The sequence below is a fragment of the Arvicanthis niloticus genome, chromosome 23 (genome assembly GCF_011762505.2).
Source record: "Arvicanthis niloticus isolate mArvNil1 chromosome 23, mArvNil1.pat.X, whole genome shotgun sequence".
In the NCBI taxonomy this organism is placed as follows: domain Eukaryota; kingdom Metazoa; phylum Chordata; class Mammalia; order Rodentia; family Muridae; genus Arvicanthis; species Arvicanthis niloticus.
The window spans coordinates 30,667,527-30,682,767 of record NC_133430.1 but is presented as its reverse complement, the minus strand read 5'-3'; the positions used below and the strand labels follow the sequence as shown (position 1 = coordinate 30,682,767).

The window sequence follows — 15,241 nt, the reverse complement described above, 5'->3', positions numbered from 1 at the left end:
ATACGAGTTCGCCAAGGTAAGACTTTGTCGGCGGGGAGAGCTCTGAGAAAAGCAAGCTTTCCTTTCACCAGGCACGCCCGAAGAACTGTCACCTGGAGAGCTCAGCCACGGGCGGGGAGCCCAGGCAAAAGGGAGAAAGTTAGGGGTCTGTCTCGGATCCCCTCCTGAGCATTTTGGGGATTCCGGGCCTTGGTGCACTCGCGCTGGCCTCGAGAAGACTCTGACCTCGGAAGGACGATAGGAATCATCCAGCGAAGTCCTCTGGGAGTGGGGGGTGGGGGGGGACAAATGAATTTAGGGGAAGTGTAGGGGTGGGGGCTAACCAGGCTGTTTCCATGGCACCGGGGACGTCGGAGAGGAATGTACCCCAATCTATGGCGAAACAAGAGCGGTGCCCTGCGAGCCCTGCTCAAGAAGGCAGGAGATCCTGGGTGGGAGGGGTTGAGGGGCGTGGGGAACCGGGCAGGCCGGGGGGCGGGGCGGTCACGTGCGCCCAAGGGGGCGAGGCCCCAGCCTGCCCGGGAGCAAACCGAGCTCACCCTGCTGCAGTTCGCAGTTCGGGGACCAAACTTTCCAGGACGGTCAACGCTTCATCGGGGCAGCCTGGCGCGCGTGGCAAGGCGTCTGCGGCCGGCTTGAGGGGACAACAGTTTGCGAGGGAGGGAACAAAGGTTCCCAGGGACCAGTGAGAGGAGTTTGGGAGTGAGTGTAGGAACCTGAGCCAACAGAGGTGTGCTCTCGGACAAGTGTTCCCTCAGCTCTAGGGGGACCGGCAAAAGGCTGCTGACCCGTAAGACTGTAGGAGTCAGTACGTGCCTGGGATTCAGGAGCTCGCTGTGGTCATGGTGAATCAAAGTCTCGACCAGGAGGAGAACAATGATAGACCTGCGCCAGAGTCCGAATTCCAGACGGACACCAGCTACTCCACCCATCCCAGCGGCTCTATCCATCCCAGCATCTCAGGCCATCCCAGTGTCTCCATCCACCCCAGCGTCTCAGGCCACCCCAGTGTCTCCATCCATCCCAGTGTTTCCATCCATCCCAGTGTCTCTGTCCAGCCCAGCGGTTCAGCACACCCCAGTACCTTGGCTCAACCTGGCGATTCGACTGGTCGCAGTAGCTCGGGTAGAGAAGACAGCGTGATCAAGGTGAGCAAGCGTCGCTGGGTCGTGGTCATGGTATTCAGTTGCTACTCCTTGTGCAATGCCTTCCAGTGGATCCAGTACGGCTCCATCAATAACATCTTCATGAACTTCTACGGTGTCAGCGCCTTTGCCATCGACTGGCTGTCCATGTGTTACATGCTGACCTACATCCCTCTGCTCCTGCCCGTGGCCTGGATGCTGGAGAAATTTGGTCTTCGAACCATCGCGATCACCGGCTCGGCTCTCAATTGCCTGGGAGCCTGGGTAAAGCTGGGCAGCCTAGAGCCTCACCTCTTCCCGGTCACAATGGTGGGTCAGGTCATCTGCTCTGTGGCGCAGGTCTTCATCCTGGGCATGCCCTCACGCCTTGCTTCGGTCTGGTTTGGGGCTGATGAGGTTTCAACAGCCTGCTCCGTGGCTGTGTTTGGCAATCAGGTGAGTAGAGGGGTGTGTGTGGGGGTGGCTGTTCCAAAGAGAGAGCATCTCTCTGTGATGGGGCTGAGTATGTCAGAGGGTACCTGACTATGTGAGAAGCTGCAGTTTTCTGGTTCACAGCCTTTATGACTCTTAGGCGGCTTCGTGGTTGGGTATGGACTGACAGTGTAGTTGGGTGATTGTGACTGTCAGTGACATTGTAAGATTAATGGGAGTTACAAACAAGGGACTTTTTCTTTCATCTGCAGTTTCTCCTAGGCAGTAGGAAGCATTCTTCTAAAACATGATAATCTATGATGGTGTTTCTCCCCCAGCCTTTATCAGAACACCAGTTTTACCTTTAGGAATGCTGGTCTTTCTCTGGTAGCAGCCTTTGACTGCCAGGTGACTGTTTAGGTGTCCTTGATATTTATCAGAGGGTTTTAGCTGGACCAGCCAGATTTGTTAGAACTTTCAAGATCCTCTGTGCTCGGAACTGTGGACTGGGCTGTTCTTAGCTTTTACACTCAGCTGGAACCAGGACACCGGGACCAGGCTTTGTGTTAAACTCCCTCTCTGGGATTTAGAGCCAAGTCCAGCAGGAGAGAGTAGAAATCTCACTGTGAACTTCCAAGAAGGCTTCTGCTCTAAGCATCTTCTGTCTTTCTTTCTCCTTTTCTCCTTCTGGGGCAAGCAATCCCACATTCTTATGATCTTAGCGTGGTTTTCATCTAGAAGCCTGTACCTGTTATGAATCTGATTGCTTTCTCTATGTGTTTGGGGCAAAGCAAGTGTTTATGGGCACTTCTTTGATTGGAGCCTGGGTCCTCACATTCATTTCTTCCAAGTGCATGGCGTCCAAGCTGCTGATGACAAATCGCTGGTCACCCTTAGCTCTCAGGAGCCTATTTTGTCTTACCCGCTCACTTGATTTAGAAAGTGTGTGTGACATCAGACTTAGGCAGAAACTTTCTAAAACTTCTCTAAAGACAGATTTCTTTTTTCTCTTCTTAAGTTAATAAAAAAACTGTTTACCTGCTTAGTGTGGTGGTGCAGGTTTCTGTTGAAGGATCTGGTGAGTTCCAGGCCTGCTAGAGCCATAGAACTATTTACATAATTTCTTCTTGTGAGATTTATTTATTTATTTATTTATTTATTTGGTTTTTTTCCGTACAGGGTTTCTCTGTGTAGCCCTGGCTATCCTGGAACTCACTCTGTAGACCAGGTTGGCCTCAAACACAAAAATCTGCCTGCCTCTGCCTCCCAAGTGCTGGGATTGAAGGCGTGCACCACCACTGCCTGGCAAGTTTTGTTATTTTAAAAACTGAATTGACTCAAGTCTGGAGATGAGGCAGACAGTGATGGCTCTTGTCTTTAATCCCAGCACTTGAGAGGCAGAGGCAGGTGGATCTTTGTGAGTTCGAGGCCAACCTGGTCTAGATAGTGAGTTTCAGGACATCCAAAGCTACACAGAGACATCCTGTCTTGAAAAAAAGAACCAAACCAAAAGTCTGTAGATGAAACTAGATGGGCCTTTGGTTAAGGACAAGTTACAAAGAGACATTGAGGGCTGGAGAGATAACTCGGCAGTTAAGAACACTTACTATTCTTGCAGAGGACCTGAGTTAGATTCCCTGTACTCCTCCTGGATGGCTCACAACAACTTGTAACTCTAGTACAAGGGTATCTGATGCATCTGCCCTCCTAGGGCAACACAAGTTATAGCAATAAACTTTTAAAAATAGACTTTAGAAAAAGATAGATGTTGAACTGGGTATAGTGGTGCATGCCTAGAATCCTAGCACTTGGAAGGGATCTGCAGGAAGATCAGGAGTTCAAGGTCAGCCTAGGCCACATAGTGAGTTCAAGACCACTTGTGACTCTGTCTCAAATATATATAAATAAATATGAGAATTGTATTTGTCAGTTCTAAATTCTTAAGGTAATATGGCTGTGAGTTTTAATGTCTCTGGAAGGTAGACTTGTCCCTTATTGGGTCTAAAATGGAGGGAGGATGAGTCTATCTTCCAGAAACCCCTCATTCTGTTAGCAAAATAGCATTCATAGAAGGTGGTATAACCCGGTTCTCCCATTTGGAATGAGTTAGAAGTTCTCTCTGTTTACCTGGGGACATCCAGGTAGTTTGTTTGTTTGTTTGTTTGTTTGTTTGTTTGTTTTTGAGTCAGGGTTTTTCTGGGTAGCCCTGGCCGTCCTGGAACTTGTTCTATAGACCAGGCTGGCCTTGAACTCAGAGATCTGCCTGCCTCTGCTTCCCAGTGCAGGGAGTAAAGGTAGGCACCGCTGCTACCACCCAGCTCACTTTTGTTGTTATTAGGCCTAAGGCACAGAGCAGCCCCTTGCCCCACACCTCTGAAGAACATGATCCTAGATGTGTCGTTAAAATTTAAGAGAAATAGTTATTCATTTCCCATTCTACCCTCCTACCCCAGCAAGGTCAAGAAAAGCTAAGAAATTTACATTTAAAAATACCCTGGGGCTGGTGAGATGGTTCAGTGGGTAAGGGTACCTGCTGCCGAGCATACCACCAAACCTGCCAACCCGAGTTGGGTCTCCTGGATCCACATGATGGGAAGATTCTAATCCGGGGTTTCTAACCCAACTTTGACCATTTAGTTTCCAGATAAAAGACACACACACAACCTTTATATTTACAAAACAGCACAAGAGCTGGGCAGGTGTGTACCCTCGATGCTACTGAACTGCACTTTCCTATGATAGCCCCATATTACTGTGTTTCATCTGGGCTGCTCTTAACTCCGATTGGCCAGCCCTCGGCCATGTTCTCATGCCTCATCTAACCCATGGTGACTTCTCTCTTCTCCTTCACCTTCTTCTCCCCCTTGTGATTCTCCTCTGAACCCCTACGCCTGACAATCCTAAAACCCTCCTATGTCTCTTCTGCCCAGCTATTGGCTATCAGCATCAGAAATAACTTGGATGCAATGTCAAATAGTGTCACTAGGGTCTATGCATGACTCTGTCCTCTCTGGGGCAGTCAGATTATTATTGGCATTAGAATACAAGCAGTATCAGCCCAACCCACTACACAAACTTCTGCAGACTTAATTCTTCATGGTTTGCAAACTTCGCTTTGGCTTTGCCAGTGTAAATCGCCTCATTTTCAACCTGGTGGTTGAGGAAGCACAATCAAAGAGAAAGATTTTCCAAAGAATACTGATATTTGTGAATAGAAAAATATTAAAATAGTATGTCATAGTATTTTATCCAGACATGCAAACAGGTAGAGGATAGGGAGAGTTTTAAAATTACACTTTATTTATTTTGTGTGTAGAAGCATGAGCATGTGCCATAATGCATGTATGGAGGTCAGGGGACAATATGCATTCTTTCTACCATGGAGGTCCTGGGGATGGAACTCAGGACCTCAGGCTTGTTGGCAGGTGCCTTTATCCACCATCTTTCTGGCCTGGGGCCGGGGGCAGGGGAGTTTTAAAAGACACAAACAGAAAGGACAACATCAGAAAATTTGAATTAACAGACTCTGGACACAATGATTCATATCCTATCAATAGTGGTGTGGGTCTGAGTCTGAGCGCACAGATCCTGGGCAGATATCCTCGTGAAACATTTTTCATGCATTGCCACCCTGATGCTGGGGATGTAACACAGTAGTAGAGTGCCTGCTTAGCATGTGTAAGATCCTGGGTTTGATCCCCAGCGCCACATCAGAGCAATGACCTCTGTAAGGTCAGGACCTAACAGAAGCTCTTGTGGTCATTCCCACGAGACCAACAGTTTCCATTCACAACCCCTTTATAGACCTTCGTTTGTTTGAGACAGATTCTTAGTGAGTTCCAGCTGGTCGGACCTGGATAAATAGACTAGGTTGGCTTTGAACTCAGATCCTCCCACCTCTGCCTCTCCAGTGCTGGAATTGCAAGGAGGTCCCACCAGGCTGCCACTGATTACTTGTTGCTCTTATTTTATTAAGGTTGACACAAATGGCTACTTTCCTGTTTCTTTCACACAGTGGGAACCTGGCCTCTCTATTCCATTCTATAAATACTTGCCCACTTGCCACAGCAACCCGCGTCTATTAAATTCAGCTCTCAGACACTTACAGACTCTAACTGACCACCTCATCTTTTTTTGGACTCTAGGTAAAGGCCATGAAACTGTTGTCTGCCTTTCACAGACGTCCTCTACTGGAGTGTAGAATGCATACCGAATTCCCAGACTCAGAAATAACACAACAGGTCGTAGCAAAGACTTAGTTCTCTATGACATTTATTTTTAATATTTTCTTGGCTGTTGGCTACTGGAAAGTGGAAAGAAGGTAATGTCTATAAAACACCTAAATTGTACAAAGTACTTTTTCATCCATTTTTTTTTTTTTAGTTTAATCTTTTCAGTAACTCTTGTGATGTAGGTAGTATTGTCCCTGTGGTTACAGATGAGGGAACTGAGAGGAACAAAAAGAGTGAGCTTAACCACATTCTTCCAGCGGCTGAGTGGTACCAGGAGAGTTGAACCAGTTCTAACTCTAAAGTCCAAAATGTCAGTAAGCCAACACTGACTCTTCGTGGGGAAAATCCAGTGTACTTTAAAAAATAATAATAATCACGTGCAGGGCAGAGATGGTGAATACCATTAACCCCAGCACTTGGGAGGCAGAGGCAGGAAGATCACTGAGTTCAAAGCCAATCTGGTCTACAGAGCAAGTTCCAGGACAGCCAGTGCCACACAGAGAAACCGTTTCTCACACAGAAAATTGAAAATCAAAAACCAAGTCAACCAACCAACCAACCAATCAAACAAACAAACAAACAAAAATATCAAGGACTGGGGCAGATACAGAGTGTTTGACTAGTGTGTATTCTAGGTTCTAGGTTTGTGTGCATGCATAAACACACACACACACACACACACATACAAAAAGTAGGAATCTGAGGTTCTAATTTGGTTCAGTGTTTGTCTTGGAGTTTCTATTGCTATCAAAACAAAACAAAACAAAACACCATGATCAAAAAGCAAGTTGGGGAGGGAAGAGTTTATTCAGCTCATACTTCCAGCTCATAGTCCATCACTAGAGGAAGACAGAACAGGAACTCAAGCAGAGCTGGAACCTGGAGGCAGGAGCTGATATAGAGACCAAGGAGTGATGCTGCTTACTTGCTTGCTTCCCCTGGCTTGCTCAGTCTACTTTCTTGTAGAGCCCATGACCACCTGCCCAGGAATGGCACCACCCACCATGGGCTGGGCCCTCGGACATTAATCACTTATTGAGAAAGTGCCTTACAGCTGGATCTCAGGGAAGCATTTCTTCAGCTGAGGCTCCTTCCTCTCTGATGACTCTAGCTAGTGTCAAGTTGACACACAAGATCAGCCAGTTCAGTGTCTCAAAGACTTTTGTTGGTAGCTTGTTTGTTTAATGTCTTGCTGTAGAACCTTGCCTTACCTGGACTCATTAAGTAGACTCAACTGGCCTTGAACTCACAGAAATCCACATGGCTCTGTCTCTCTAGTGCTGGGATTAAAGTTCCCCCACCTCTTTTTAACCTAGCAGGAGAACTAGATATTGCCACGGAAATGGGCTGGAGTCTGAAAGAAAGAAGCCAGAAGGGTGAGATTTCCTGGGGGGATAGGGAGGATGGGCGGAGTCAGGGGGTAAAAGCTGGGTTCTTTTTGAGCAAGCAATGTTTCAAGGGAAAGCCATCTGCTGTGGAGTTTTGAGTGATATAGACACATTGTTACTATAGAAGACCTAAAAGGTGTTAGGTCTCAAACGCTAGGCAAAAGGCTAACAGGAGAGCATATTTAACATATCAAAGCGGACCTGGCTGCCAGGTTCTCCTAGCATCCCTCAGTCCCTACCAATTATAGGGCATAGTTGGCATACTTGGGCCCCTACCCTGAACTCTCCAACCCAGGGACTGGGCCGCCCTTCCCTCTGCTGCCCTTCCCTATGTAATCCAGACATGTCTTTTATTTACTTTTTCTTCCTCCTCTCTCTCTCTCTCTTTCTATCTCTCTCTCTCTCTCTCTCTCTCTCTCTCTCTCTCTCTCTCTCTCTCTCTCTCTTTCTTTCTTTTTCTTTTCATTATCCCCTTCCTGGTCTCCTGTCTCCTGGTCTCCCCTGGTCTCCTGGTTCTCCATTCTCCTCTCATGGTCCGGCTCAAGGCTAAGTTTGCTCTGGATTCTCCCAGATATCTCTACCTCTGGCTATGTTGTCCCTCATCTCTAAAGTAAACCCTTACCTCCACCATACCTAGAAGCAGTCATGTCTTCCTTTCTAAATTTCTGGTTTTTTCATTCAAAAGGAATCCTTCTAGTAGAGTCTGAGAGTTGGGTGACCCAGGATAGGATTGATGTTAGGAGTCAGAAGAGGTCTTCCAGGTCAGCTTCAAACCTAGATGAGGAGCTGGCTTGCAGTACCTACAGACAAGGAAAGAACACTCGGGCCCTGCCACCCAGGGTAATAAGGGAGCAGTTTGCTTTTAGAAGTTGGGAAAACGCTACACTTTCACAGTTCAAATCCAGCAGGTATCTAAAATACTTCTGGTCCGTGGAGAAGTAACACTGGAGCGTGTGCAAGCCTCACGTGGAACAAAAGTTTCTGGTCGCCCTGCTAAGAATGTAAACAGCAAAAGAGTATTAGTTTTAGTGCTAGATTTTACTTAGCACAGCACATGCCAACTACTATTTAAACATGTTGTCAATCTAATACAATTGCTAGTGCAATGTTTATGTCTTCCCCCAGCCCTTGTGGTGCTGGGGATCCAACCCTAGGTTTCATTGTTCTAGGTTAGTGCTCTGCCATTGAGCTACATGCTTCACCTTCACATCCTCTTCATCGCCAAGTCTTTGGGAATTTACACACTTCCACGTGTGTTTCCCCGTAAATTCTGAATGGCCTTGCTCCACAGTCAGCTGGACATTCAAGTGACCAATAATGGGAGACATTGTGACCGATAAAGATGGGCTCTCAGAAGTGACTTCAGCCCCAGGAGGGCTGGGCTAGCTTGACTGGCTGAGCCTGTGCTGTCACCAGAAAGGCTGAAGGAGGCTGAGGATGAATGACTCAGGAACCAGAGTTCTGAGGTGAGGTCAGCGAAGTCTCATTTCAAAATCTTGACTTGCTTAGGTATGTTTGAAGCTGTAGGTCAGGCGATCCAGGCTTATCAGGTAACTCTGAGCTCTTTCCCTTCTTGGATCTCCTGAGCTCAGAGACTGGCCAAGGTCTGAGATAAAGGCCTCTGATTATCTGTCCATTGTCCTTGCAATGGCTACCATGAACTCCCACCTGACTGCTTTCTGGCCTCCAGTAATGCTTCATAAGACTGGAAGGGGTAGGGCTGGGGCAGGGGGAGCTGTTCAAATCTGATGGTGACGGCTCTTTCTGATGGCCAGCCATGTCAGACATGTGAGCAATGCCAACCTACAATGATAGGAATGGGCCCCAGCCAGCAAAAGGCCAATTCTGCTACAAAATGTACAACCTGATGCCTGTAAACCTATCTTCCTTCCTTCTTTTCTTTCCTAGTAAAAGAACAATTATTATTATTATTATTATTATTATTATTATTATTATTATTATTATGGTTTTTTGAGACAGGGTTTCTCTGTGTAGCCTTGGCTGTCCTGGAACTCACTCTGTAGACCAGGCTGGCCTCGAACTCAGAAATCCGCCTGCCTCTGCCTCCCAAGTGCTGGGATTAAAGGTGTGTGCCACTACCACCTGGTGTAAAAGAACAATTATAAATACAGCTTTTCACACGAAAATTTGAGGGGGAGGAGGGATGTGGGAATTGAAACAGGATCTTGTCATGTAGCCCAGGCTTGAACTGCAGTAGTCCTCAGGCCTAGCCTTACAAACCTATGTTGCCACATCTAGCTTGAAATTTGTTTTTTTTTTTTTTGTTTGTTTAGTTTTGTTTTAAGTCACGATGAATCAAATGTAACAAGTTTATCCTATGAAGGGCTAATAAGGTCAGTGGAACCTCATTTACTGTTGTCACCTATCAGCCCCTGATCAGCCCCAGTACTGATGTCACATACGTCGTCATTAAACAGTAATTCTTCTTCTCTTCTTCCCTCCAGCCCCTGGGAACCTCTCTGCTACTTGGTACCTCTTTGTGTTTGAATTTGCCTGTTTTTGGAAATGGAAGCACAGTCTTGGTTTTTACTGTTCAGTTTATGAAGCTGGTTTTATTTTAGTTTTCTTTGAAATGTTCATCTGCATGGGTGTTTTGCCTGCATGTTTGCCTATGCACCACATGCATGCCTGGTGCCTGAGGAGGCCAGAAGGGATCCCCTGCAACTGGAGTTGCAGCCAGTTGTGAACTGCTCTGTGGGTGCCAGGATTGAACCTGGGTACACTGGAAGAGCAGCCAGTGCTCTTAACCTAGTGCCACCATCTCTGAGATTAGTTTTTAAAGGCTAGTTACTAAGTCAAAGACTTTATTTTTGGTGAGGTATGCTGGTGTTTTTATTTGTTTGTTTGTTTGTTTGTTTACTTTTACTTATTTATTTTGGTTGTTGGGGTTTGATTTTAAAACTGGATCCCGATATATAGTTGGACTGGCCTTGAACTTCACAGCCTTCTCACAACCAGTCTTATAGAAATATACCACCCCACTGTGTGTGTGTGTGTGTGTGTGTGTGTGTGTGTGAGAGAGAGAGAGAGAGAGAGAGAGAGAGAGAGAGAGAGAGAGAGAGAGAGAGAGAGAGAGAATGAGAGGGAGAGAGAGAGAAAGAGGGGGGGCATGCACACTAAATTTCTATTTTAAAATCACAGGTTAGGTAAAATTGCTAGTCTGAGACTTTGGGAGACATTGGCATAGAATTGAGTTGCAGCTCTACTTTCTTCTGGTCTGAAGGTCAAGTGGCCCAGCCCTCCCCAAACATTGCCCTGTGGCTGGGTAGAAAGACAGATGCACTGTGCAGGCGTCCTTGGACCAACGCTCTAGGGAGGGCCCAGAGATATATAAGCAATGTTTTGCAGTTTTCACTATGAAAGTTTCTCTGTGTTCAGCTGGCTTCCATATGAGGTTAACAGTCCTGAGCTCTGGCTGGAAGGACGCAGTTAGCTGTGCAGAAGGGACATGTGCGTTTCTGAGCCCTCCCTAGAGAGTTGGTCAAGGATACCTGCCCAGGGCATCTGTCTTTCTACCCAGCTGTATGGTCTGTCTGGGGAGGGCTGACCCACTTGGCCTTCAGAGCAGCCATCCTTATCAGGCCTGATTCATTATGTTTGCTTTGTGCTGTGTCTGATGTCCAGTTAGAAGGAGTGGGAGCTTGATCCCCTCAGGCTGAGGGGACAGGTTAGGCTTCTGAGTAGGACTCCTAATTCTAACCCCATTGAGATTCAGAAGTTGAGGGTCACGGACGCTCTGATGGAATGTGAAGCATACCCGTTGCAGATGCTCCTAACCCTGGCTCTTGGACATTTCTCCAGCACACTGAAGGAGGTGCAGGTTGGCCTTACTGGCTCCTACCCTGACTTTGGTTTATTATAGACCCTGCTGCAGTATCTGTTAATTGCATGGAATCAAGTCTATGTCTTCAGGTCCTGAACCCCTGCTCCCTTCCTGTTCTGTTCTGTCCTGTCCTGTCCTGTCCTGTCCTGTTCACTTCCCAGCATTCATTGCTCTCACTTGGCCCCATACCCATCTCCTTGGAGCCATACTATTTTCAGAATAAGAGAGGCCTTGCAGAATGACATCTACAAGTGGTTCTAGGTCCTTGATTCCCTGCAGGGACATTAAATAAACAACCAGGAACTGGCCAAAGTAAATTCTTTATGTGACCTTTTTCAAGTCTGTCAGAGAGCTACAGAAACTAAGCAACAACCAAGAAAAAGCAGTGTTCAAGAGGTAGGAAAGGTCATGGCTTTGTGCTCCTATTCGGGATCCTTCTCAGAGCTGTTGCAGCCTCCTTGAGTTTTGCTTGAAAACCACACACTGAATTTGCTGCTTTATAACCTGTTTTTTAACACAATGGCATTGGATACAGAACAATGAACAACCCAGCAAGAAACTTAGGAAAACCAATTCAGTTAATAGTGAACAACAACCAAATTTAGGAACAAGCCAAGGAAGTGGAAAATGTATACACCGAGAACCATAGAGTGTTGCTGAAAGAATTTAAAGAAGATATATAAACGGAAAATACTTCTGCATTTGTCCGTTGCCAAATTTCATGATGTTGGGATGGCCCACTGCTCAGTGTGCTCCGAAGGCAATCTCTCTCCAATCCCAGTGATCTGTTTTGCAAAAATCAGAGAACTCGCCCTAAAATTCAAAGAGTACAAAGTAGCTGGGATAATCTCACAGAGAACAGTGACAGGGTCAGGGTTTCAAAACATAGCTATGGCCATGGGGACAGAATGGCTTTGACAGAAAGACATACATACAGATCAATGAAATTCTGAAGAGAATCCAGAAGTCCTCACATATGATCAAAAGGTTTTGTTTTGTTTTGTAGAGTATGTGAACTACCTATATGCAGGTGTCCACCAAGGCCAGACGAGGACATTGGCTCCTCTGGAAGTGTAATTATAGGCAGTTCTGAACTGTTCTATGGGTGCTGGGAACCAAATGTGGGTTCTCTGCAAGAGTACCAAGAGCTCTTAACTGCTGAGCCATCTCTCCAGCCCTATTTTTTTTTAAAATATTCTTGTGGTGTGTGTGTGTGTGGGTGGGTGTGTGTGTGCGCATGTGCTTGAGCTTGTGCATATGTGTGTGTGTGTGTGTAAACACACAAAGTGTAGCCCATACTCATGCGGATGTCAGAGGACAACTCTCAGAAGTCAGTTCTCTCCTTTCACTATCTGAGTTCTAGGGACTGGCTTCTCATTTTCCTTGGCCAGCAACCTTATCCACTGAGCCATCCTATCTGCCTTGTGATGGAGAGATTATTGACAAGGGAGTCGGGGTCTTTTAATGAGGAAGAGTAGTGTGCCTTGAGGATGGAGTTAAGTGCTCCAAAGGTCACTTGTGAGCACTTGCACAATCCAAAGGGAAGGGTCAATGTTTTCAACTGGCTGGCAAGACCAAGTTCCTGAAAAGCAACGTTAAGAACAAGAAGTGTTAACTATGGCAAAGTTAACTGAAGTCTTGGGCTGCACTGGGGACGTCTAGCAGTGGTTCTCAAAACAGGGGAAGCTAGAAATGAAACACTGGGGATGGAAGGATTCAAGTCACCAAAAAAGCAAACTGGACTTCACAGACTCTGCTGGACTTCAGTCACCCAAGGCTGCCCGAGCCTACACTGGTGTAGTGAAGGACTTCCAGAGACTACCCTACCACACTCTCACCAACCAGGTTAAGCATCTGGAGGTTCGTTCCCAGAGATTGAATTTGCCACAACAGTTCACAGACAGATGAGAGAGACTACCTGACTTAAAATTTGTTGGCTTTTTAAGGATGTTGTTTAGGAAATGTTAAGAGAGGTGTAGGGTTTAGTGTGGGAAGAGAGACTGTGTGGAGTTAGTCCTGGTCCCTGTAGGCCAACTTCCCATCCCTCTGTGTGTTCCCAGCCTGGAAACTGCCTGAGTCAACATTCTAGACTTTAGAATTCTGTCTCTAGAATCTAGAGTTTTTAAATGCTGCTCAGTCTTGAGTGTTCCTCCCTGGAGTTAAGAGGAAGATGAAACAGGTAGTTCCCACTGTTCAGTAATTGCTTTCTAAGAAAAGGCAATTGCACCCCCCCACACACACACTGTCCAGGGAGTCTTAACCTTTTACCTCATTAGCATAAACTCAGGTCTTCTGGGGAGGGGCTCTTTAGGAATTAACATTTCTCTCATTCAGGTCATCTGGAGAATGTTGCAGTTCTGAGCCAAGAATTGGAACAAAAGTTAAATAATATAAATATAATTAAATTTATATTATGCTACAGGTACATAAACTAGTCACATTAAAAAAAAATAAAAAAGAGGATAGTGATTGCCACAGAGCTGGAGGAAGGGGAAGTTCGGGAAGGAAAGTTTAATGGTGGTGTTTCAGTTTGAGAAGATGAGTTAGATTGTGTGATTTTTGTACAATAAAACCAACGCTTAATATAATGGAAGTGGTCCACACACTCAAAATGGTTAAACCACTTTTTTCCCTATTGATGTTGGAGATGGAATTCTGGGCCTTGTGTCTGCTAGGAAAGTACTCTGCCACTGAGCAAGGAAGGCCCTCGCCTGAAATATTAACTATTTAAACTGCATATGTAACTACTGTTGCCAAGGGAAATGTATCCACACCTACTCTCTTCCAGCTGGAACCTTTTCTGGAGAAATTAGGGGTCCTTTTGTGGGTTCTGTTTTTATTTTTATTTTATTTTCTTGAGACAGGGTCTCTCTGTATAGTCTGGTTATCCTGCAATTCTCTCTAGACTAGACTGGCCTCAAACTCAGAAAGATCCACTCACCTCTGCCTCTGGAGTGCTGATATTAAAGGCATGCACCACTAGGCTGGGTCTTTTTTGTAGGTTTTTGTTTTGTTTTGTTTTTTTTGTTTTTGTTTTTTTTTTTTTTAAAACAGGGTTTCTCTGTGTAGCCCTGGCTGTCCTGGAACTCACTCTGTAGACCAGGCTGGCCTTGAACTCAGAAATCCGCCTGCCTCTGCCTCCCAAGTACTGGGATTAAAGGCGTGCGCCACCACTGCCCGGCTTTGTAGGCTCTTATTAATAAAATAATTTAGAAATGAACTCAGAAAGAAGCTTGGGGGCAGTTTTATTCATTTTGGACGTTTTGTTTTATTTTTAAGAACAAACAAGATGTAAACCATAGCAGTTTATCAGACTAGGGAGATGGAGAAGAGGAAGAGAAAAGCCATTTTGTTTTTTGCAATCGAGGCTGCCAAGCCTAACAGCAGAAGGGTCAGATGAGAGGCTCTGAGGAGGGGTGAGAGGACCTGGAGCTCCAGACAAAGAAAAAGAGAGAGAAAAGAAGAAAAGGGAGAAGGTCTGGCTTCTCTGAGTTAGGGCTCAAAAGCAGACAAGCTGCATGGCAGGCACGGCTCTGCCTGATAGGTTAAATCAGTGGTTCTCAACCTTCCTGATGCTGCGACCCTTTAACACAGTTCCTCATGTGTGGTGGCCCCCAACCATAAAAGTATTTCATTGCTACTTCATAGCTGTAATTTTGCTATGTAATGAATCATAATTTAAATATCTGATATGCAGGATAGGTGATGTATGACCCCTGTTAAAGGGTCCTTGGACTCTCCCCTCCCCAAAGAGGTTACAACCTGCAAGTTGTGAACTACTGAACTAGCGCCTGCAATGAGGGGTTCGGGTTCCAACATTATCTCATTAAGGGGATAACTAATCTCCCCTCACCTTACCATGTTTTCGGATGAATGGGGGCGGTGTAACTCCTGGCCACACGATTAACAAGCTAGCTGATTCATTCTTCAAAAGGAGACAGTAGTATGTAATTTAGAATATCAGGTCTTTACTCAGTAGAGGTAGTATTCAGATTCCAGGCTTTTGACCCCTTTTTTACCCTTGCCTTTATGGGCTTACAGAAAGCTTACCTACCTCCATTGTTTTGTTTTCATTTTTTTTCCATACTTAAATTAAATTTAGAAAGAGTCTTATCCAGAAAAGTGGAGGTGGGAGCCAAACTCGCCAGGTCCTACACGACTGTAATATTCCTGTCCTGATGGCTGTAGTCTCGGTCTTCACACTACTGACCTTTGTTTTCT

At 45.9% G+C, this 15,241-nt stretch overlaps 1 protein-coding gene across 1 annotated transcript in view; it reads left to right on the top strand.

Moving 5' to 3' along the window:
• The first annotated feature begins 437 nt into the window (after positions 1–437).
• Flvcr2 (FLVCR choline and putative heme transporter 2) overlaps positions 438–15,241 on the top strand; it is a 63,074-nt gene continuing 48,270 nt past the window's right edge. The window contains exon 1 of the mRNA XM_076921620.1: positions 438–1,580. Within this exon, the coding sequence (XP_076777735.1) occupies positions 843–1,580 (738 nt within the window). The 5' untranslated portion in view covers positions 438–842. The remainder of the gene's footprint in view (positions 1,581–15,241) is intronic.